The 24,818-nt window shown below is 42.3% G+C and overlaps 1 protein-coding gene across 1 annotated transcript in view; it reads left to right on the plus strand.

Moving 5' to 3' along the window:
* Window positions 1–24,818, plus strand: part of LOC139748993 (uncharacterized) — a 175,116-nt gene that overhangs the window by 94,287 nt on the left and 56,011 nt on the right. Inside the window, exon 2 of the mRNA XM_071662349.1 lies at window positions 23,178–23,352. Coding sequence (XP_071518450.1) covers window positions 23,178–23,352 — 175 coding nt within the window. The remainder of the gene's footprint in view (window positions 1–23,177; window positions 23,353–24,818) is intronic.

Consider the following 24,818-nt stretch of genomic DNA (forward strand, 5'->3'; position numbering starts at 1 on the left):
TAAAGCATCTTGAAGACTTTAGACTCAGTGATGGGACGACGCCGTAGCCCACTCGTCACCATGATACTTCTCTTAACAAGTACTTAGTACCATGCGTCTCCAACTACAGGAGGGAAGTCCTTCATTCTTTGCTGAAAAATGGTCGCGTCATCCAGCTGAGACAAGTGAGTCTCCCAGTCACTTCAGTCTTCACCATCTTGAGCCTCATTGTTTACTCTTCAATAAACTCCGAGTAAACTCCAGTCAACCCCCAGTTCCCCAGTCACTCTCAACCATTACAGTCATGCCCCAGTTTCCTGTTGTCATGCCCTAATCCCCAACTGCCATCCCTCAGTTCCTAACAGTACCCATACTACGCTCACACGGTCAGTGAGATGGTTGTGTCGAGGTCACACAGCCTCTAGCATCACCTACCTCCCTCCCCGGCTTGCAACACCCGCTCCTAACTGTAAACATTATACTGGCTGGTTTTTATTCTGCCTCACTAACTGTTGGCCGTCATTAAGGCGTGGGGTGAGCGGGAGGAATACGAGAGAGGTTCCAGAGAGCCACTTAAAGGTGGGGTAGAGGTAAGTATAGTGAGGGTCGGGTGGGATATACGGGTCAAGGTAGTTCTGTGTGTGTGGAGGTGACGCGAGGAGCCAGGGATGGTCATCATTGTGGATGACGCTGGTTAGTAAGGCACCCAGTACAACAACCTGCACCACCAGAACTTTAGATGGCCAGTTTTTATCGTTGAAGAATGATTTGTGTGTAGTACAGACGCTAGGTGCTGTGCTGGAGCTGCTCCACCATCTCTGAGAGCCAGAGAGAGTCAGAAAAGGTCAGCAGGGTTAGGAATGGACGTTGCAGGGGACGCAGAACGAAAGGTCGAGTGTGCGTCAGTGTGTCGACAGGAACTCTGGGGTCAGGGGGCGTAGCCTGGGGCGGGGGGAGGGGGGCGTAGCCTGGGGCGGGGGGGGGGCGTAGCCAGGGGGCGGGGGGGGGGGGGGGAGGAGAGGTTACCAGGGTCGGGAGGGGACGGGGTGAGGACGGGGTATATCATCGACCACGTCTTGACTGGTTGAGTGTGTCAGGCGGGAACTGGGTGAATGCTCACTCTTATGTCATCCATGTTGGGACTGTTGCCAAGATAGGTGAGGCATGTGTCTAGGCATCTTAATTACACAATTACTTTCCAGTAATCAAACAGATATAAATCATTCACTGGATGTCACTAGTCCAGGAAGTAAAGGTAATTGCCATACAGGTGTAGGAAAGGCCGGGCGAACGATTTTGACCTGTAGCGGCGGCGACAGTGAACATGAAGATGCAATATTCACACCAACCTTAAATGTTAGTAACAAACCCGGGTTATATCATGAAGAAATTCTCAACACTCTGAGTAAGGGAGAGGCGTATATACTTGACGAGAGCGACATACCTGAGGCGTCTTCTTCATCTATCTCTCTCTCTCTCACACACACACACGCACACACACACACACACACACACACGCACACACACACACACACACACACACACACACACACACACACACGCGCGCGCGCGCGCATACGTGTTCACGAAAAGTATTTATAACAATCATACAGGAAACATAAACACTTGGTTCCAAATCTGATAAAAATGCAGATTAACAGACAAACGAACGTAAGCGATGTAGACTTTCTGCGTGTCAAGATGGTCTGGTCTCGCTCAAGCACGAGACAATCTTGATCAAACACGAGACAATCTTGATCAAACACGAAACAATCTTGATCAAGCCAGAGACAATCTTGATCAAACACGAGACAATCTTGATCAAGCACGAGACAATCTTGATCAAACACGAGACAATCTTGATCAAACACGAGACAATCTTGATCAAGCCAGAGACAATCTTGATCAAACACGAGACAATCTTGATCAAGCACGAGACAATCTTGATCAAGCACGAGACAATCTTGATCAAGCCAGAGACAATCTTGATCAAACACGAGACAATCTTGATCAAACACGAAACAATCTTGATCAAGCCAGAGACAATCTTGATCAAACACGAGACAATCTTGATCAAGCACGAGACAATCTTGATCAAACACGAGACAATCTTGATCAAACACGAGACAATCTTGATCAAGCCAGAGACAATCTTGATCAAACACGAGACAATCTTGATCAAGCACGAGACAATCTTGATCAAGCACGAGACAATCTTGATCAAGCCAGAGACAATCTTGATCAAACACGAGACAATCTTGATCAAACACGAGACAATCTTGATCAAGCCAGAGACAATCTTGATCAAACACGAGACAATCTTGATCAAACACGAAACAATCTTGATCAAGCCAGAGACAATCTTGATCAAGCCAGAGACAATCTTGATCAAGCCAGAGACAATCTTGATCAAGCACGAGACAATCTTGATCAAGCACGAGACAATCTTGATCAAGCACGAGACAATCTTGATCAAACACGAAACAATCTTGATCAAGCCAGAGACAATCTTGATCAAGCACGAGACAATCTTGATCAAACACGAGACAATCTTGATCAAGCACGAGACAATCTTGATCAAGCACGAGACAATCTTGATCAAACACGAAACAATCTTGATCAAGCCAGAGACAATCTTGATCAAGCACGAGACAATCTTGATCAAGCACGAGACAATCTTGATCAAGCACGAGACAATCTTGATCAAGCCAGAGACAATCTTGATCAAGCACGAGACAATCTTGATCAAGCCAGAGACAATCTTGATCAAACACGAGACTATCTTGATCAAACACGAGACAATCTTGATCAAGCCAGAGACAATCTTGATCAAGCACGAGACTATCTTGATCAAACACGAGACAATCTTGATCAAGCACGAGACAATCTTGATCAAGCACGAGACTATCTTGATCAAACACGAGACAATCTTGATCAAGCACGAGACTATCTTGATCAAGCCAGAGACAATCTTGATCAAACACGAGACTATCTTGATCAAGCGAAGATCTAATTGATCAGATGTTGCTTTGTTTACAGTTATGTTTCATGGTTGGTTATAGTCAAGTGACGCCGTCTGGCAGTTGGATGTTACAGTTCGGTATTATCATATCATGATTCATTCTATGCTATTCAGTTATTGAATACTTGTCAGTTGGTGAAATTTAACAACTATCACTTTAGATTTCAATCTGCTCTAAATTTCTTGTATGTATATATTCATATATTTTTGAGCAGTTTCCTGTCTACACAACTTTCGGTAAATCAGTCGATGAATTTGCTTTCTCATCTATATGGTTTCCCAGCGCATTGTGAGGTTGTGTTGTTTGGCACGTGTTCCAGCAACGTCTGACGTAGGCTCTGTGTCACGTGGTCGTCTCTCCTGACCCGAGTGGAACACATCTCTGCTCCTTTATCAACGCCCTGGAAGGGGTACACACCCCCAGGAGTCAAGATGTTCGCTGAATATATCATACCACAACTAGCACCAACGTGGGTAGGTCTTAGCACACAGGATTCATCTTCTCTTCCGCTTCCCGAATAATCTGCTCACCATCTTCCTGGTCGCCGGCAGCACGGATCCTTCCTGACCACTACGTGTACATTTCTCCTCCACTGCCCGGTTGCCTTCACTTACCACCCTCCCTCTCACTCAGCACCCACACTCTGATCAGCCGCAGTGGACAGTATGTGGTCTCGAGGAGCATATCAACCATACCACAGACTCTCGGGGTGAATGTCCAGGAGCTCCTTATATCCCCAGTAATTAAGGGTCTTCTGGTGAGTTGCGGCCCAACATCGACTGCTCGCGGTGCCGCGCAGACGTAACGCTACCATACCGGATCTTAGCGGTGGTCTTGGGTGACCCCAGCGGCAACGGTGGCCTCATCACAGCAATTATTTACATCTTACATCAGCAGTCTTTCACAAACTACCTTCCTTGTTTCGTGAGACGGTCATGACGTCCGCAACGAGTGCACAATTACTGTATTAGGAAATGATGAACGCCACTGGTAACTCTCTCGTTCCATGTTTTTTGTTATTTGAATTATGTAAATACGTTTACACCTGAGAGAACTGATGCCTCGAAGTCTAGTTTGTCATTTTTGTCTTGGCTTTCCTTAACGTTCTGTTACAGTGTCATTATTTTGGTCTGTGCTTCACTGTTGACGAAAACACAATATTCTTCCACGTCACCAGCGTCATGTGATACTGCAAGAAGCCTGGAATGTGCTAATAAGAAACTTTACTTATATACAGATGATCAGCGAGGAACTGCACCTCCAGATCTGGGGAGGAGCTTAGCATATTACCATGTGTGAATTATCTTACAATTTATTTGTAATGAAAGTCCTGAACCATTGATTGGCAGCACTGTCTTCCACGAACACAATGACTGCCTGTACTAAGGCATCCTGACCAGGTCATTACAGTCATGCACGACATGATAACTAAATAACAGCGTTCAGGAGAGCTAGGTCTCCTCTATGTGAAATTATTCATCCACGTTCAGTTATGACTACAGCCGGGTCTCATGACTACAGGTAGAGTACCCGTCCTACAGCCGGGTCTCATGACTACAGGTAGAGTACCCGTCCTACAGCCGGGTCTCATTTCGTCTCATTTCTTCGACGTTGTTCCCCAGTGGGCCAGTCCTCCCTTCATCTGTCTGTTCTACAGTTCCATTCCTCTGGCGCTGTGACATTGTTTAGCGGTTGTGTCCCACTTGCTTGTAACCTTCATACTCAGTCTAATCTATTTTTTCTCCGTTATTGTTGTTGTTGTTGTTGTTGTTGTTGTTGTTGTTGTTGTTGTTGTTAGTGTTTGCTGCCACCATGCTTCCCATTCTTCCCTCCTCAGATTCGCCAGCTTTACTGAGGCTTTTATTTCAGTCTTGGAACTTCCTTTGTGTGCATATTATTTTGCCGCCTTGACACTGACATAAGATGAAAATAGTATCACTAGCGACTAAATGAAGTGCATTTTCTTTATTAATTGTAAAAAGAATCTAAAATGATAATGTAAAGTTTAAATATAATTTTTTGTGGTATTTTCTTCCTTTGTACATTACGCTGTGGAAGTTTCATTTTAACTTGGCCACCTGTGCATACGCTAGAGCCGGGACATAGAGTGACACACACCCTCCCCTCATCATCGTATGATCACGTGACAAGTGTCTGTGTCATGAGGCAAAGCTTCCCCTGTGTCCCTCGCTGTGTCCTCCTGCTGCAGCTGACCTGCAGGGCCACCGGTGGTGCTGGTGGTGGAGGACCAGTGAACTGGATAATCATAATCGCCCGTGGTCGTACGTCGAAAACTTGAACAGTTTCCTTTATTCAGCAGAGAGAGAGAGAGAGAGAGAGAGAGAGAGAGAGAGAGAGAGAGAGAGAGAGAGAGAGAGAGAGAGAGAGAGAGATTGCTGGAAGGGTAGCAGTTCTTGCCTCGCAGTAGATGATGGTGTGTGGCCAGGGTGCGGTACTCTCGCCACGCTCATTACCTCATCTTAAGTCTTGCTGGAAGAGACAGGTGTTCACGAGAGGTTCCTGCAACCTGATGGCTAGGTTCACACCGTCTACACACCGCAGATAGTATACCTGTGATACGTCAGATGTTGCTGTCTGCTGTCATCATCATTATTAGTGTTATTGATGTTGGTGTTGACCATCTCTGTGCTACGCATACTATACCCTTGCCAGTAAGCACGACGTGCAGTCCGTGGCTGACGTGAGGCGGAAGTGCTGCAAGATGACGTTGATCTGTTGACTCACGTGACCAGGTGAAGCCTAGCTGATCTCAACGGTTGGTTCCCTTCCGTCAGGTGGCGTGTGCCGCACTGTGCGTGCGCAGGTTCCTACTGCACCTGTATGAAGTTGATCGTCTTGACTGGATTCTTCATTACATACTGTACGATGAAGAAATATATGGAGTATCAAGAAAGTCTAATCTTGCACAACAAAACATTACTTTAGAGAACAAAAGGAGTCTTAACGTTCTTGATGGGTTAACGTCCTAAATCCTTATGTTATTTCGAAGGTAACAATCCTTTAAAACATGACGTCACGTTATCTTGCAGTGTGATGATGTTTTCCACTGATCATCGGCCTATGTGGACGAGAGTCATGCAAGCCAAGCTTAAAGTGACGTATACAATGTCTTCATGAAGACCATAATTTTCATGCACAGAGTAACCTGAGGTTACCTGCGGTAATTGCCACGGGAGAACCAGTTCCTTGCCTTGCCCTCGATGGCAACACAATCAAGTTAAAAGCCAGAGCGATTTAGCCATTACTGTGAGTGTGCCAATGTATTGAGGAACCGCCAGAATGGGGTCAGCCACCCACACCCTCAGTTGCAGCACCGAGTAATGTCAGTGAATCAATTTCTCACTTCAGGAGGGAAGGGTGTTCAAGGGTCGTTGCCAAGGTCGTCCAGCCCTTACCTGCCTTAATGAACTAATTATCTTCATTTCGTATGAGACAGTGACACCCCTCCATGTACTGTTCTGACCTGCACTCTTGTCTCCACACACGCCACATTCATCAACACCCGACTACCACAATCCCACCACATCCTGTATCCCTGTCAAAACCTTCTCTTGAAGCTGACGTAACTTACATCATATATATATATATATATATATATATATATATATATATATATATATATATATATATATATATATATATATATATATATATATATATATATATATATATATATATATATATATATATATATATATATATATATATATATATATATATATATATATATATATATATATATATATATATATAAATCAAACCAATAGGTCCCTCATGATCATTCACTTCCTCTTGCCATAATAGAAACTTATGATCTTGGTGTTGCGTGTCAGGTCGTCTCTGGTAGATTCCTCAGGTGTTGCCGGAGTATATGCCGCTTAGGAACATTGTTTCTCAGGTGCAGCACAGTTGGTGTCGTAGAGAGTGGGGTGGTGGTGACACTACGACCCTCATGAAGGCCGTAATGTTTGTAGATGTTATTGTTTCTCCTGAGTGAGCTGGGGTCATAGGTCATGTTCATCATCAGGTTGGTGATCTTGATGGTCTTACAACAGATGATCACTTATCATATTGTTACTCTTGATACATAAGATGTTTACAATGATGATCTGGCGAGTCCCCGTTTATCATCTTGACAAGCAGGTAACATTTGGTCGCGAAAGTGTAGATTGATTATAGTGGTGTCGCCAATGTTGGATCTGGAGTTATCAAAGTCTACGTCTGACTATTCCATTACCTCGGCAACAACGACGTACACACCGAGATCAAGACATAACCACGCCAGGTCTAACACCCAGGGTGACGTCACTTGGTACACTACTGTCATCTGCATGCAGTGAGGTACAGTGCTCTGCGGTCATACCTTGTAGCTGGATGTTTGTTTCATCAACTTCTCTTTATTCATCGCTCGGGTTAATTTTTCGTTTTACGTTTTGTACCTGAAGGGAGACTATTACAATAATAAAACGTTCGTCATGTAATACACTGGCAAAAGCACGTAGTCAAGGAACATTTATAATCATAAACAGTCTCATATTACAGGCACAACCCGGGTCATGAACTCATGAATCCAACTAGTTCTAACTGGCTCATGCAATGTGAACATGAGCGCCCCATGTACCACCATTCTCAGAAGTTCTCAGAAAGAAACGTCTAACAAAGTGTCTGCAGATTCACTACACAAGTCTGAAAATGTAATAAAAACAGATTTACCGTAATATGTCTCAGGAAACTTTGGTCGTATTACCGATCGACGTTTACTGCCTCCGCTGTGAACGGTTTGATCAAAGATAAGCTACGCAAGATAACACAGTAGTGTGTTTAAGGTATGGATGTTGTCTCGTGTACAGTTGGCTGTTAAATCTTCATGACATCACCAGACTAGTGATGTCAAGATACAGACCACAGCTGCGTGTGTGCCAGCCAGTCGGTCGGTCAGGTGGAAGACGAGAGGAGGTAGAGAGGTTGGTGCGTGTTCTGTGCTCATGGCTGACAAGATGGTGTAGTAAGCTGGGCAAAAGGCTATTCCTAAAATGAATAAAATTATCTAGTAAGCAAGAATGTGAGTCATCAGCCAGAGGAAGTGGCCTCTTCCCTGAACAGGAAACACAAGTGATGGAAAAGTTGAGTAATATAGATGGATGTTAATCATCTCCCAACTTGAGCCTGTGTTACGAAACTATTATGATAACAGTTTGCGAGGTGGTTAAAGACACAGTTACCACTAATAATCCTACAGTCGAGGAGTTAGACGAAACAAATATTCTGATACACGAACACGATTTACTGATGGACTGTACGAGGAGGGAAGATGACCGAATGAGGAAAGATGAGAGGAGACGAAGTGGGGACGCCACTGCGGTGCAACAGAGAACAGTGGTTGAAGGTGGTAGTGGAGGAACGGCTGGCGAGCAGAGGGGGAGAGGCTGGTGTACTGGATCACGAGGAGAGAAAGAACCACGACGGATCATCTGGTCATTTGTACCAAAGTTCAGTTGGATTTTGATGTGAAATAAGAAAACAGAATAGAGGTATTAAGAACAGCATGAAATAAACATAGAATGAAAAGATGATAAAGAAAAGGATTTATTAAACTGTTTAATCATGTTGTAAATAATGATCATGTTGCAAATAATGACTGGCAGAATACGGAACACATCAGTATTATTAGATTATCATTTACGTCAATAAGTTGATTCAAAAAGGTTAGGTCCATGATTGGTCGTGTATTGTGAACGGCAACTTTGGCTCTGTATTCACGAGAAACTCTGTACTTCACGTGACGTTGATAATGAACTTCATTACGTAGTTAGTATAACTTTTTCATGAGTGATCGTAACTGTACCAAGCCAATGAAAACAAACATTAAGCAGTCATAATTATTTACTTAATCGTAAAAAAGAGATAAAACTGTTGCACTATGATTGATCCTGAGCATATAATTGTTTAGCGTTCAATTGCTCATTATGCTGTCCGTGGGTCTGAACACAACTATATCCATATTAAGTCAGAGTGACACAGGATCAACAGTGGCAACATGGAGTTTGAATCCTTAATAGCAGTACAGACAGCGTCATCGCCAGTGTAAACATTAACAATGTTTGTCTCAGTTAAGACTGAGGACGTTAACTGCAGTAGCTGAGAATTTTTGGTGAGGTAGAAATATGAGAATCAAAACAGTGGTTTTTCTTGACATCTAAGACCAAGGTTTAGGTCAAGGACTAATGTCCTTCTCAAAATCCTTGACGAAACATGAAACAAAGCCAAAGAAATTGAATATGAAAATAACAGGTAATGGAACTCCATGAAGGACAGAGAAAAGAAAATTAGAAGATCTGTAACACGAGAAACACGATCGACAGTTACCATACAAAATGTACCAAGTTTTATCACCACAGAAAACATCTACGGTGGAATAGAAAAAACAAACTCCAAGCTTGTCATAGACTAAAACGAACTAATGAATACGGTATCGAGAACGTAAAGTTTCGTCTGTACCAGAAGGAATTGCTGGTTCCAGTAGAGAGGTATTGAGCAAGACAGGCAACTGGCGGGGGCAGGTGGCTAACGTGTTACTTAACGGGGCGAGCTGTGGGCCTGAGCGAGTCTTGTTGTTGACAGAGGGCGCTGGAGCGATCAGGGTTGAACATGACCAACCACGCAGCCGGAAGAGAGTTAGGTAAGGCTTTCCTTCTCAAACAAACTCGTCTGTTTCCTCGTGTTTATATCTGTTCATATTTTTGTTCACCAGGAACACTGGTGGTGAGGTTCCTCTTTCATCCCAGCTGCAGCCACTTAGCTGACTGCTTCCTTACATCTTAGGTTTAGTGCATTTCACCTCAGAATGTGTCTGTATGTATGTATGTATGTACGTATATATGTATGTATGTATTTATATATGTATGTATGTATGTATGTGTTTCTACGTGACTTCGTTTACTTTTTTCCGATGTTTCTGTTGTTACCACTTTGTATTGTAATGTGAGGAAGTTTTACTTTCGTTTGGCTCCATTCTGTTCGATCATATTAGGAACTATGTCCACTCCCAAGTCTCTCACACACACTTTCCTGCAGCTGATATCCTGCTTGATGATATTCATATCGAGACCTTCTTTCAATGTGACCTGTCCTCATTACTTTACATTTGTTCAGTTTGACCTTCACAACCATGTATCAATCATTGGAGTCTTTCAACTTCCTTGTAACTCCACTTCCCACCTCCCCCCACTCCCTGTGCATCCTCCGCAAACATACTTAGGTAGACGTCCAGTCTTTCTGGCGGGCCTTTCACATAGACAATGATGAGCAATGGTCCCAGAACAGAACCCTGCGGCACTCCACTAGCGAACTCAACCCATTTCGAGGTGGCTTCCTGACAGGAGATCTCTTCTCCCTTCCAATAAGATAATCTTACATATGTCAAAGGAGTCTCCCCCTTATTCCTGTCATAAAATCTACCTTCCTTAAGAGCCTGCTGGGCGGTACAATGTCATATGTTTTATGCAGACGATCCACTACTCTTCCTTATTGTCTAAACAAGAATTCGCTCACTTGAATGTTTGAGAGGCACGTTACTCACAACATGCAAAGCTTCAGAAAAAAAAACTATAAGAACTTTAACAACATTAATATCAAGAGTTCTAGAAAAGTTGATAGATTGTTAGTTCCATCATTGATAGATTGTTAGTTCCATCATTGATGGAGTGTTAGTGCTATAATTGATGGAGTGTTAGTGCTATCATGATGGAGTGTTAGTGCTATCATTGATGGAGTGTTAGGGCTATCATTGATGGAGTGTTAGTGCTATCATTGATGGAGTGTTAGGGCTATCATTGATGGAGTGTTAGTGCTATCATTGATGGAGTGTTAGTGCTATCATTGATGGAGTGTTAGTGCTATCATTGATGGAGTGTTAGGGCTATCATTGATGGAGTGTTAGTGCTATCATGATGGAGTGTTAGTGCTATCATTGATGGAGTGTTAGTGCTATCATTGATGGATTGCTAATTCCGACGTGAGTCTCCCACTTGGCTGACACTAGTTCACACAGTCTCCTGAGGATCCTGTGTTTCGTCACATGAGTCTGCTGTTGAACTCTATAATGTTCACGAGATTTGTTCATGATGATGTACGGTAGGCGAGTGATCATCACACCTGCGCCAGCCACTAATGGCGTCACGCTGCGCACATGAGTAACGAGCTTGTTCCAACGGTAACCAGACCTCTAGCGTGACAATAGTACTTAAAGTGGTGAAGCCGAAGACTAGACAATCATCTGTTGGCACAGCACAGTATGATCGATCGAGAGAGATTTGTTGTCTGCAAGGTGAGGAAAACATGCTTCCTATCAATCATCATTGATAATTATCATATACAGCTCTCTCTCTCTCTCTCTCTCTCTCTCTCTCTCTCTCTCTCTCTCTCTCTCTCTCTCTCCAGGCAGCCCACTACTCTTTACTTTATCCAACACATTTCACATTACGTGCAATTGTTGAATTCCTCCCCCCATCTCTATCATCTTTCCCTTACCTCACACTGCGCTCCACCCTACTATACCTCCTCATACCTCCTAATTCAACCCAACAGCTGTTCATGAGACCCCGCGTGTCCACAGCCAACCCACAGTTCCTCTCTATAAAGCTCACCTCCTCACACAGCCCCACACGTCCCCACTCAGCGTTACGTCCACTCTGCTGGTGTTTGTTCAGTGTGTTTGCAGACGACCTTTTGACGTGCATTTTCTTCATTGCTACGTGTCTGTGTATAAAGATTCGTCAAGGCTACACCTGGCGCGAACTTTTATCAATGATAGCCGGTGTGCCGGGTGCCATTACTGGCAGAGATCAGGTGTGTGTTCTCAGGTTACCTTTACTGGGAGAGGTCGGCAGTTTTGTGACTCTGAGTGTAAAGACCTTTTATGAAGGACGTCTGTATTGTGTCACATGTGATGTGGCCATTACTGGCTTCGGTATATTATGGAGAGCTTGAGGTTAGTTGTGTGCTAGAGCGGGAAAAGCAAGCAGGCATAAAGATGCTGTTCATGTAGTATTTCTCCCCAAAATATCATAGATTACAAGCTTGCATGTTCTGGGTTGACCTTCCAGTTTACTATTTACAGTAAGATTCGCCGAGTTACCCACTACAACGCCGCTCGTTTTCTGTGTTAGGAATTCTTAGGCGAGGTTCGTGAAGCTTCATCGTGCTTCACTCTACGGATTGTGACCGCTGGATGTGACCCTGTGACCAGAACCTCGGAAGATCAAATGAACCTGTAATCATTTGAAATTGATAAAGGCATTCAAGTGTAGATTGAAGAGTAAGCCAATTACTTCTCTCTCTTTACCATCAGTTCAGTGGTGTAAAATTATCTCTGGGCGCTGGTCCCTCCACTTCACCTACGCCCCCTTCCCGTCTCCTCAGGTATCCACACATCGTATCAACCCTTGTCTCAGTCTTCCCCAGTTGCTGCTGCAGCTCTACATTCCCTCAGATATAACTCAGATACATGTTCCCTCACATATAACTCCCTCGCCTCCTTCAGCCAGGAAAATTGCCCACGATTACAGCAGTTCTTTGCCTCCGTTTAACCCAGAGAGGCAAGAAAATGCCAAAGTAGTGGTTCCGTTACAGGCGGTAATCATCTTTGCTTACAACACTACTCTCGTCTGATAACATACATCCAGATACATCTTTACTACAGCATCTAGTCGGCCATTGATCTGTTGGATTGCACACCAATACCACGGCTGGCGGCCGACTCTAGAAGTTAGCGTTCCTTTAGCATTATACAACTTTATCATCAACGTTTACAATCACAACAAGTATGAGCCATGGTTTGTTACCAGACTTAGTTCTTCATTTAGTTATTATAATCTCAGTTGTATGATATTCTCATGGATAAGACGAACGTCTTAGTTGTGGATGATGGCTGTAGCAAGATGATAACTTGTCAAGGAGGACATGAATTATAGCTGGATTGTGTTTACCTTTTCGAAGACGTTCTTTTACCGTGTTTATCAAGAATGGATAAAAACATGACGCTCTCTTAGGTTTGTAAGATTACGTAGCTCAGTGCTACACAATGTTCGACTTCCATTTAGTTTCATTCATCAGTTTTTCTAATCTCGTGAGGCTTTGCCATCAATTAATTCTGTATGATTTTCTTCTAATCTTTGTTCTAACAGTGTCTCAACTTATGGCTGTTGAAGAAGAGGTTGTGCTGGTGTTGCCTGGGTGTTGTAGCGGGGGTAGTGTGTCTGTCAGTTGAAGCGGGAGTTATGTCAGTGTTGCAAGAGGAAATGTTAAACACATGTGTGGTGGGTTGGCCGTGATCTCGGTGACCTGGGGACGTTGGTTCGAATCCTTGGCACGGTGTGAGGAGAGATTACGTGACAATGTGGATACTTTTTGCACAGAAATTACCTTTGTATTTGAGGACACATCTAAACTGGTTACCATCTTACAGTCGCTACATTATTTACATTGTTTACGATTTTCAGTAAAAGCAGAAACAGTTCATTTTTCCTGGTGGAAAATACATCAATAATGTGAAGATCTGTATATGTAACAGAAACAAATTCCTACGATTCCATCTGTGGTGGACCGATCCAGTATGTTCCTGGTGTGGTGCATTGTTCCTGGTGTAGACGGGGAAAAACACTCATGGGGTAACTGCGATGACCTGTGCCCCACCCTTAGCGCGCGCGCGCGCACACACACACACACACACACACACGAGTGTAGAATTCTCTCTCCGATACAAACAAATATTGACAACAAACTGTAATCACATATAGTAATCACAAAAAGAATTCACATAGATCCACGCATCACATAACACTGGTAAAGAACTTGGGTATATTGATGGTCAATGAATTTAGCAGAAGAAACCACTTAGGAAGGTTGTTCTCACACATACAGAAAGTGAGGACAGGGGGGCTAGCGCGTGGCGCTCACCACACGAAGACCAGGAGTCACGTGAGCTGCGAAGTCAGGCGTCTCGTGTGAAGTGGACAGAATGTGTGTTTGTGGACCAATATGTGAACATGATCAGCATGTTGTGGTTAACGATATGTGAACATGATCAGCATGTTGTGGTTAACGATATGTGAATATGATCAGTATGTTGTGGTTAACGATATGTGAACATGATCAGTATGTTGTGTTTGTAAGCTTATCAGTGTGGCCAGGACGTGTGTTCAGTCCCCTTGTTCTTCTGTTATTTTCTTATCCATCAATGTGTTGGTGTTTCTGTTGTATGGTTATTTGCCTCCCAGGCTATTGATTTACACACGCTCAAACTTACCCATCTCAGAGAGGTAGCGCCAGGAACAGATGAAGAAAGGCCACATCCGCTCACACTCAGTCTCTAGCTGTCATGTGTAATGCACCGAAACAACAACTCCCTATCTACATCCAGGCCCCACAGACCTTTCCATGGTTTACCCCAGACGTTTCACATGCCCTGGTTCAGTCCACTGACAGCACGTGTAAGTCAGATGGACATTTTGGCGGGAAAACATACAGACAGTATGATATGTTTACCAAAAAAAAAAAAAAAAATCAGTTTATTCTGTTCATTCTTAGATATTTCCACATAGTATTTGTGGTGCAGAGTGTGTTGTTTATGAGCCAGATCCCCGGCATCGAGCCCTCCACACCCATCATCACGGACACAAAAAATGTTGTGATATAAATCAGGGTTGACGGGAGGAGCCAAGTGGTCACCACATGTCAACACTCTACCTCCATCAGGCTTGACACAATACCCTCACGTCAACGTTTGTTATTTTTCCGATGAAAACGTGTGTTGTTGTGGGTGACTCCTGCATGAGGTTTTACTTCATAGTTGTATCACCACTGGTATGTCTCCTCCCCGAGGATCTGCTGCACTGATTGTTGCTTTGTCCAGTGGGTTGTCTCGAGTGTGGTGGACCACGGCGGTCAAAGTACTCTCCTGTAGCGCAAGACAAAGCTCTCTCTTCCTGGAAGCTGTAGTTTTCTTATCATCCTGGAAACTGTAGTTTTCTTATCATCCTGGAAACTAGTTTTCTTATCATCCTGGAAACTGTAGTTTTCTTATCATCCTGGAAACTATAGTTTTCGTATATGGAAGCATCTCAGAGTTTGCCTGGAATGATCCGGATGTGTGAGAACATCGTGAGTCTTCCATCATTCACTACATTACATGAGTATTCTCTCCTTAGTGTCACTTTATGATCCTTTATATTCAGTTCTTTCCTTCGTAATGATATGAGCTTGAAGTTCTCTAGTGCCATCTTTTAGCTTTCTAGTCCGGTTTAAAATAGACTTAAAATTGGCGTTGGAGACGTAATAACTTAGTCTTCAAAAATGTCAAACGTTGTTGGATTTAGACTCACGTGAGAGATCATGTCAGCTTCACCGCCCACCAATAGTCTCATTTCCAGGGAAAACAGATCACAGACCCCCCCACCCCCCACCCCTCCCAAATGTTCTCCTAGTCCGAGCAGAACAAGTTGTCAACTAATTAGCGGTTAATTAACTCCAGCTGGAACAGCCTGACTCACCTTGACCTACCTACCTCCTGCTATTGATGTCCCTCACGGCTTGATAACATCATATAACGGTACGGTCCGCCACAAGGGCAAAAGGAGTTGGCCTATACTGCGCTGCTCGGTGTCCACTGGGTACGTTACTCTGCTGTGGTTCTGCATGTTGTGTAGTAAACGCATGTGATGGGCCATCTAGATGTCGTTGTCCAAATCTCTGTTTTATATGATTTTGTTGAACGAATAAGTAATTTATCTATTTTCTTTTAGGAATGACTGTCTTGAATGTTAAGTAAAGGTGTTTTACGTTCTGACGTTAATACATGTAAATCCCAGTTACGTATTAGTCTCATAGAACGAAACAGTGAGAGTCTGTGTGAGATAAAAGATTACTAAAAAGATCTCGCACCAGAGGTGCCACATTAGCTGGGCTTACGTGGTAAGAGGTACCAGACACGTGTGGGGCACATGGTACCCAGGACACCTGAGGCATGGGAGGTACCAGACACGTGTGGGTCACTTGGTACTCAGTAAACCTGTGATATGATGGTACCGCTCAGGGCGGAATGCGAGGAATGTCGACTGTGGAGCAGGTTACCAGGCTGGGGACTCAGCTGCAGGACGAACCTAATGTTAGCTATAGCGGTCCTGCCCCCCCCCCCCCCCCCCCGCCTTTGCTTATATTTACACAAACTGGAAAACATCATCCATCAGCCATGCTATCTACCTAACGACTACATTATTAACGGTAATGTTACAGACGCTCAATGTATGATAAATGGTTTTATACATAAATGTTTTGATCTTAGAGTTGACACGTGTTTGTGGAATGGCTCATTAGCTTAAGATTGATGCTATGGTAACACCAACCGTCACTGGGGTAATCCTACTGTCTTGTGAATATGATGTGGGCGAGATGAGGCGAATATGATGTGGGCGAGATGAGACGAATATGATGTGGGCGAGATGAGACGAATATGATGTGGGCGAGATGAGACGAATATGATGTGGGCGAGATGAGACGAATAAATGATTGGAATCGTCTGTGAGAAGTCTTAGGTAGGTATAATGTGGCAACATCCTTTTTGTTGTGGTGTCAGAATGTTCAGAAATATATATATATATATATATATATATATATATATATATATATATATATATATATATATATATATATATATATATATATATATATATATACACTTCGAGAGGCAGACGGAAAAGCAAATTGAATGTAAATCTACTGGTCTATGGATGACTGAATGCAACTTTAGAAACGACTCTGATAAACAGACATAGACCACAACAGACCATTATATACGAACAGACGAACACATGCAGACAAATGAAGATGCACACGGGAGCAGAGACACAGACGAAGCGCCACACCAGACAACTAACAGTAGTATGGCTACTTCACAGAATAATAACCATCCACAGCATATGACGTGAGGTACGACCAAACCTGTTGGGCCAGTCCCTCGCTGCCACCCGCCTTCTGGCTGGGTCTTTGTTGCTTTGGTTGTTGTACTTGTGTTACGGTTGTACTTGTGTGTTACAGATGCATTTGTGTTATGGTTGTGCTTGTGTTACGGTTGTACTTTTGTTATGGTTGTACTTGTGTTACGGTTTTACTTGTGTTATGGTTATAATTGTGTTACTGTCGTACTTGCTTAGGTTTGAGTGACACATAGGGACCACCTTGACGCATATTACTTTCAACTGAGATGAAATATTTGATGAAGGAAAGTAAAACAAACAAGGAAAGAAGTGTTTACAGAATTAAGCAACCATTCGGCTGAAAATACACAGTTGAGGAATGACATAACCAGGTCATAATAGTAATCACTTATCACAAAACAACTCAAGATCAAGTGCGCTGTATACTTCTATGCCTTGGCTGAGCGCAGGACTAATATCAGTCCACATAGTACAGGAAGTTCTACATTATACATTTAGTGGTGATCAACTAAGCATTACTGATGTAAAGTTACATATTGGTTGTATTGAGGTAGTATTGTGTTAACATATATTATGTATCTAATGGTTAACAGGGTTACAATTTGAAATTTTAAACTTGTTTAAAATATAAGTCCTAAAGGGTTTTAAACGGGTTTAAAATATATATGACCAATGGGTTTAAAACGGTTCATATATATTACCTAATGGGTTTAAAACATGTTAACATAACCATGTACCTTATGGTTAACACTGTGTTCATATATATTATGTACCTAATGGTTAACACTATGTTAACATATACCATGTACCTTATGATTAACACTGTGTTAACATATATTATGTACCTAATGGTTAACACTATGTTAACATATACCATGTACCTTATGATTAACACTGTGTTAACATATATTATGTACCTAATGGTTAACACAGGGTTAACATATAGTATGTACCTAATGGTTAACACAGGGTTAACATATAGTATGTACCTAATGGTTAACACTGTGTTCATATATATTATGTACCTAATGGTTAACACTATGTTAACATATACCATGTACCTTATGATTAACACTGTGTTAACATATATTATGTACCTAATGGTTAACACTATGTTAACATATACCATGTACCTTATGATTAACACTGTGTTAACATATATTATGTACCTAATGGTTAACACTATGTTAACATATACCATGTACCTTATGATTAACACTGTGTTAACATATATTATGTACCTAATGGTTAACACTATGTTAACATATACCATGTACCTTATGATTAACACTGTGTTAACATATATTATGTACCTAATGGTTAACACAGGGTTAACATATAGTATGTACCTAATGGTTAACACTATGTTAACATATACCATGTACCTTATGATTAACACTGTGTTAACATATATTATGTACCTAATGGTTAACACAGGGTTAACATATAGTATGTACCTAATGGTTAACACTATGTTAACATATACCATGTACCTTATGATTAACACTGTGTTAACATATATTATGTACCTAATGGTTAACACTATGTTAACATATACCATGTACCTTATGATTAACACTGTGTTAACATATATTATGTACCTAATGGTTAACACTATGTTAACATATACCATGTACCTTATGATTAACACTGTGTTAACATATATTATGTACCTAATGGTTAACACTATGTTAACATATACCATGTACCTTATGATTAACACTGTGTTAACATATATTATGTACCTAATGGTTAACACAGGGTTAACATATAGTATGTACCTAATGGTTAACACTATGTTAACATATACCATGTACCTTATGATTAACACTGTGTTAACATATATTATGTACCTAATGGTTAACACTATGTTAACATATACCATGTACCTTATGATTAACACTGTGTTAACATATATTATGTACCTAATGGTTAACACAGGGTTAACATATAGTATGTACCTAATGGTTAACACTATGTTAACATATACCATGTACCTTATGATTAACACTGTGTTAACATATATTATGTACCTAATGGTTAACACTATGTTAACATATACCATGTACCTTATGATTAACACTGTGTTAACATATATTATGTACCTAATGGTTAACACTATGTTAACATATACCATGTACCTTATGATTAACACTGTGTTAACATATATTATGTACCTAATGGTTAACACTATGTTAACATATACCATGTACCTTATGATTAACACTGTGTTAACATATATTATGTACCTAATGGTTAACACTATGTTAACATATACCATGTACCTTATGATTAACACTGTGTTAACATATATTATGTACCTAATGGTTAACACTATGTTAACATATACCATGTACCTTATGATTAACACTGTGTTAACATATATTATGTACCTAATGGTTAACACTATGTTAACATATACCATGTACCTTATGATTAACACTGTGTTAACATATATTATGTACCTAATGGTTAACACAGGGTTAACATATAGTATGTACCTAATGGTTAACACTATGTTAACATATACCATGTACCTTATGATTAACACTGTGTTAACATATATTATGTACCTAATGGTTAACACTATGTTAACATATACCATGTACCTTATGATTAACACTGTGTTAACATATATTATGTACCTAATGGTTAACACTATGTTAACATATACCATGTACCTTATGATTAACACTGTGTTAACATATATTATGTACCTAATGGTTAACACAGGGTTAACATATAGTATGTACCTAATGGTTAACACTATGTTAACATATACCATGTACCTTATGATTAACACTGTGTTAACATATATTATGTACCTAATGGTTAACACAGGGTTAACATATAGTATGTACCTAATGGTTAACACAGGGTTAACATATAGTATGTACCTAATGGTTAACACTATGTTAACATATACCATGTACCTTATGATTAACACTGTGTTAACATATATTATGTACCTAATGCTTAATTATGATAGCTAAATACAAGGAACAATAATCCTCGTACAAATATGTCACACTATAGTAATATGTCACACTATAGTAATATGTCACACTATAGTAATATAACAACATATAGTAAATATTGAGTAGCTTTTCGACGCATCCACATACTAGGTGGAGTGGATCATGTTCCCGCGCGCCGCTTGGAGTTTGTGAGCGAGAGGCGAGACGCTTGTTACACTAGGCACATTTGATACCCACTTTAACAAGGTATATTCCCTCTCTATACTCACTTGAATTTCGGTTGGCCTCTGCTGCCTCCTTCCACTCACAGAGGTGAGGATGTGGACATCACCAGAAGCTCTCTCTTCATCACAGAGATGAGGGAGTGCAGACATACCCAAAAGTCCTCACCTCCTCACAGAGTTTAGGGTGTGAACATCCTCAGAATCTCTCTCTCTCTCTCTCTCTCTCTCTCTCTCTCTCTCTCTCTCTCTCTCTCTCTCTCTCTCTCTCTCTCTCTCTCTCTCACACACACACACACACACACACAGATATGTGGGGTGTGGGTATCTCCAGAGGTCCTCGCCTCCTCACAGAAGTGTGGTTGTGGACATCCCCAGAAGTCCTCTTTTTCCACAAGACAGCTGACGGTGACCACACTAGCCATCTCACACGGGGACATAGAGGCCCAGTTACCTTTCTGCTCATTACGTTGAGGCTGGTGGAGACGTAGTCATCCCTCCTTTGCTTCCCATCTGTTCCTCGTATAGGGACTGGCACAGGCCATGCCTACCCTCACCTTTTCACTCTCTACCTTACGTAAGATCCGGTAGAAGCTCAGACGACTTCTCTACCTTACATTACATCCTGTAGAAGCCTCATCAACCTTCTCCTGCTCACATGGGGGTTGGGAGAGAGTGAAACCTTACTTTCTTCCCATTTCACAGGTGTGGGCAGCTGGGGTGGTGCGGCCGGGGGGCTGGGAAACCCAACTCCTGCATCAACCAGGTCACTCCGGCTGCTGGTCCTCCCGGCTGCTCCTCCTGCACACTTCCCCTCACTAGTGGCAGAGGAAGTACCTACGAGTACCCTGTACGAAGAAATCTTGTCAATGGGCAAGTTTACCGCGTAATGCTGACCGCACGTCGATAGCGTATTTACCTTCGAGAACTTACGACGAGATCTTTCCAAAAGGCAGAGCCTGTGCGTAGTGCATACTGCAGGAAAATCCAGATCTCTTAAGAACGAGTCGTGTCAGTTACGTGTTGTCAAGCATTATGTGGGAGATGGAGAAATTTTAAGCGTGTGGACTGTAAAGTCAACAGCCCATGGTGTATTGATACAGAAAGAAAAGACTGCAACCTGGGCCAAAAGAGTGGACCATAACAGCTACTGAAGTATTGGCTCACTAAACAGCCCCCACTAACCCTTTCGATACCCAGGCAGTTGATGCCTCCCTGATCGATGGCTTCCTCCCTACAAGAGAGAGAGAGAGAGAGAGAGAGAGAGAGAGAGAGAGAGAGAGAGAGAGAGAGAGAGATGTTCTAGTCTTCGTGCGTGCTATCCAACTTTTCAACTCTCCCAGTCCGACCTCAAGACCTGACCCACTTTCCCGACATTGTGCTGTAGATTCTCCTTCCCTCTTCTATACATGTTGCTTCGAGCTCCTCGCCCAGGATCGGTTGTTTGTGTACTTCCACTGTGAGCTACACCACAAACTACTTAGCAGTCCATTGTGTCACAAAACTACTGTGTAGCCGCTGGCGACTCACGGGCGAACCACTATGATTTCTACTTCTTTCCTTACACCGCTCAGCTTTGGAACACTTTACCAAGTAAATCTAACCTTTTTTTTAAAGCATGTATTTTGCTTCCTCACAAAAGTTCATACATGATTCATTTATCTTCTCTCCGTCGTGTATATATGTACTTCCCTCCCTCGTCCTTCCTCACTCGTCTGCTTCCTGTGGAGTGAGGAACCTGTGCCTTCGTGTTGCCCAGCGTCCTGCAGCGGGTAAGATGTGAAGATAACGGATGACGTAATACCTAAAAATGGTCATCTTTTCTTCAAAGAATCTTAGGCGAACCAGATCAAAAATGTTACAATTTTCTACAGGATTTTTTTTAAAGAAAATCGAGAAAATTAAGAGCTAATATACGGTCGTGAGAAAGTATAAACACAAATGAGGAACTGAATAAAGATACAGAAATGAGAACATGTGATAAATGAGGATATGTGATAAATGAGGATATGTGATAAATGAGGATATGTGATAAATGAGGATATGTGATGATAAATGAGGATATGTGATAAATGAGGATATGTGATGAATGCGGAGCAGTTTTTAAATCGTGAATATTTCAAATTTGCTTAACTGTTTTGATTTCGATCAAGACGGAAACAGATGGCAACAGAAGACGTCACTTGGCCTCTCCCGACATAATTATCCTCAAGTATATAATGCACATAATGTCATAATCAGTAGAGGGAATAATTAATACGGGCTGATTTCTTTATTGCTTCTAATTGATACCTAAGATGGTAATAAGGTGGCTGAGTCGCTAGTACTGCACTACTAATGGTTCCCATGGGAACTACTGGTGGCTACAGATGGCAAGTAGGAGGCTCATGGTTAGATGATAGTTCATGGTAGGAGGATGGTGACCAGCCAGTAGTTGTGGCAGTTGGTTGTTCAAGTGTTGTTGGGCATTAATTGCCAGGGTCAGCTATCAGTCTCATCAGAATTTCCTGGTAAAGCTTTCGTACCTTAAGGTGTTAACGATTTTCTGAGACCACAAGTATCATGTATCTGGCCCGCTATTGGTGGAGGATCGTAAAGTACAGTATACACTGGTCGAAACACACACCTATTCGAAGCTGTACCGAACCTCCTGTCTCTGTATGCTGAGACAGAGGACTCGATACACCTTCCACCCGACATAGTTGGGTCTGTCTTTGCCTGTTGAGACATAGGGCTCAGTGCTGGGTCGCCAGAGCGTAACCCAGGCTCTATCTCTCGATGTAGAGAGAAAGGGTTCGGCACAGCTTCGACCAGGAGTGTCCCAGGTTCTGCTCCTGACTGCTGACACCAGAGCTCGGCACAGCTTCGACTAGCTTGTCTCATGAACTCTGTCCGCAACCAAACTTACATTATGCTCACGAGCAGCACAACAATACACTTATTGTGTTACTCTTGCCCGTGCAGGTGCTAGAAATGCTGAAGGAGGCGGTGGAGGAGGACGGCGGTCATCCTGCCGGCGAGGACGACGACGGGAGCGACGTGAGCGGCTACCACAGTGACTCTGACTCCGCCATCATGATGTCCGGCAACTCACCCTACGTCAGCAAGCACGCCAGGTTCAACTTCCTCACCAGATCAGGTATGTCTCTCTCTCTCCGACTTGCTCTTTCAAAAGCAGTGTCCATGTCGGTATGTTCTCCCTGTGCTACCTGACGTACCTTTCATCACTATTCTCCTGCCGTCTGATACACCGGGGCTGGTGCTGGGCGGGGAGGAGCCTTCCTGCCTCCATCTGGATAACACGACTGTCACAGACCTTTGTGTATTGTCATGTATCTTCATCCCTCGACTCCCAGATACTCTGCCTTATATGATAAGATGTATTAGGCTGGTGATCCCTAATATCCATAAGCCGTACCATTACCTAGTCTTTCACGCTACTATAGTCTTCTGGTTCAGGTAATCAAAGACTTGCTGTAGTATTTTGGTCTGGCTTACAGGAAACCCATTATGATGTATGCAGTTAACGTATGTGTGGACAATAAGAGTCGAAACCTTCAACATTATGACCTATGCAGCATTATGCTTTGGGCAACCAGAGGAAAAATACAGTATTGGAGATGCATTCAAATTTTCTCGATAGATTCCATATAATTTGTCATGACCTCGGCGACTAACGTCATTACTTGATCGCGGGGAAAAGTATATTTGAAATGATTATCGCATTTTGTAGGGCGATAGTAGTCCAATTAAGGTGTAACACATTATAATTTGCTGAGTCTGATCAAAAGATTTAAATCAAAAAATCTTATCACAAGGAAGAGAAATATGTAATACACCATGACCCAGCATGACCAGTCGAACGACCCAAATACCTGGAGTGACCTCGGGCAATTTCCATGTTCGAGCAGCGCTTGTGATGATCGGTTAATACCTTCATCATCCTACCTGTGGCAAACATCACCTGTGGAAAACGTTAATGACTTCATTATGTTACGTCATTATTTGAGTCATGTTGATGACAGGAAGTATAGGTTAATATTAGTTACTTCGTTAACATAAGATATGGTTTATGCTAGTTACTGTTTACATAAGATATGGTTTATGCTAGTTACTGTTTACATAAGATATGGTTTATGCTAGTTACTGTTTACATAAGATATGGTTTATGCTAGTTACTGTTTACATAAGATATGGTTTATGCTAGTTACTGTTTACATTACATATGGTTTATGTTACTGTTTACATTCGTTGATGTTAGATAATGTTATGTAATGATGATGTTGCATGATTCTCACGATCGTTTACAATAATGGAAGGTTGTGGGTGAGGCTTGTGGCCTGACGACAGTGAGGCTTGTGGCCTGACGACACTCTCCCACACCAGCCAGAGTGGTCACCCTCGTTGCTTTATGTGCTACATCCTCACTACTTGCGCTACACACATCCCACCCTCTACACTCATCCCACCCACCACACACGTGTATAGTGCGACATGCTTACGTTTGTCTCAATAAATCACATGACAAGTGCCTCGATCCTGCCTGGAGCACACAGCTTACCCGTATCGTTAGCAAAGAAACCACTTCGTAGTTTCATAAACAAA

This window comes from Panulirus ornatus, chromosome 6 (assembly GCF_036320965.1).
Source record: "Panulirus ornatus isolate Po-2019 chromosome 6, ASM3632096v1, whole genome shotgun sequence".
In the NCBI taxonomy this organism is placed as follows: Eukaryota; Metazoa; Arthropoda; class Malacostraca; order Decapoda; family Palinuridae; genus Panulirus; species Panulirus ornatus.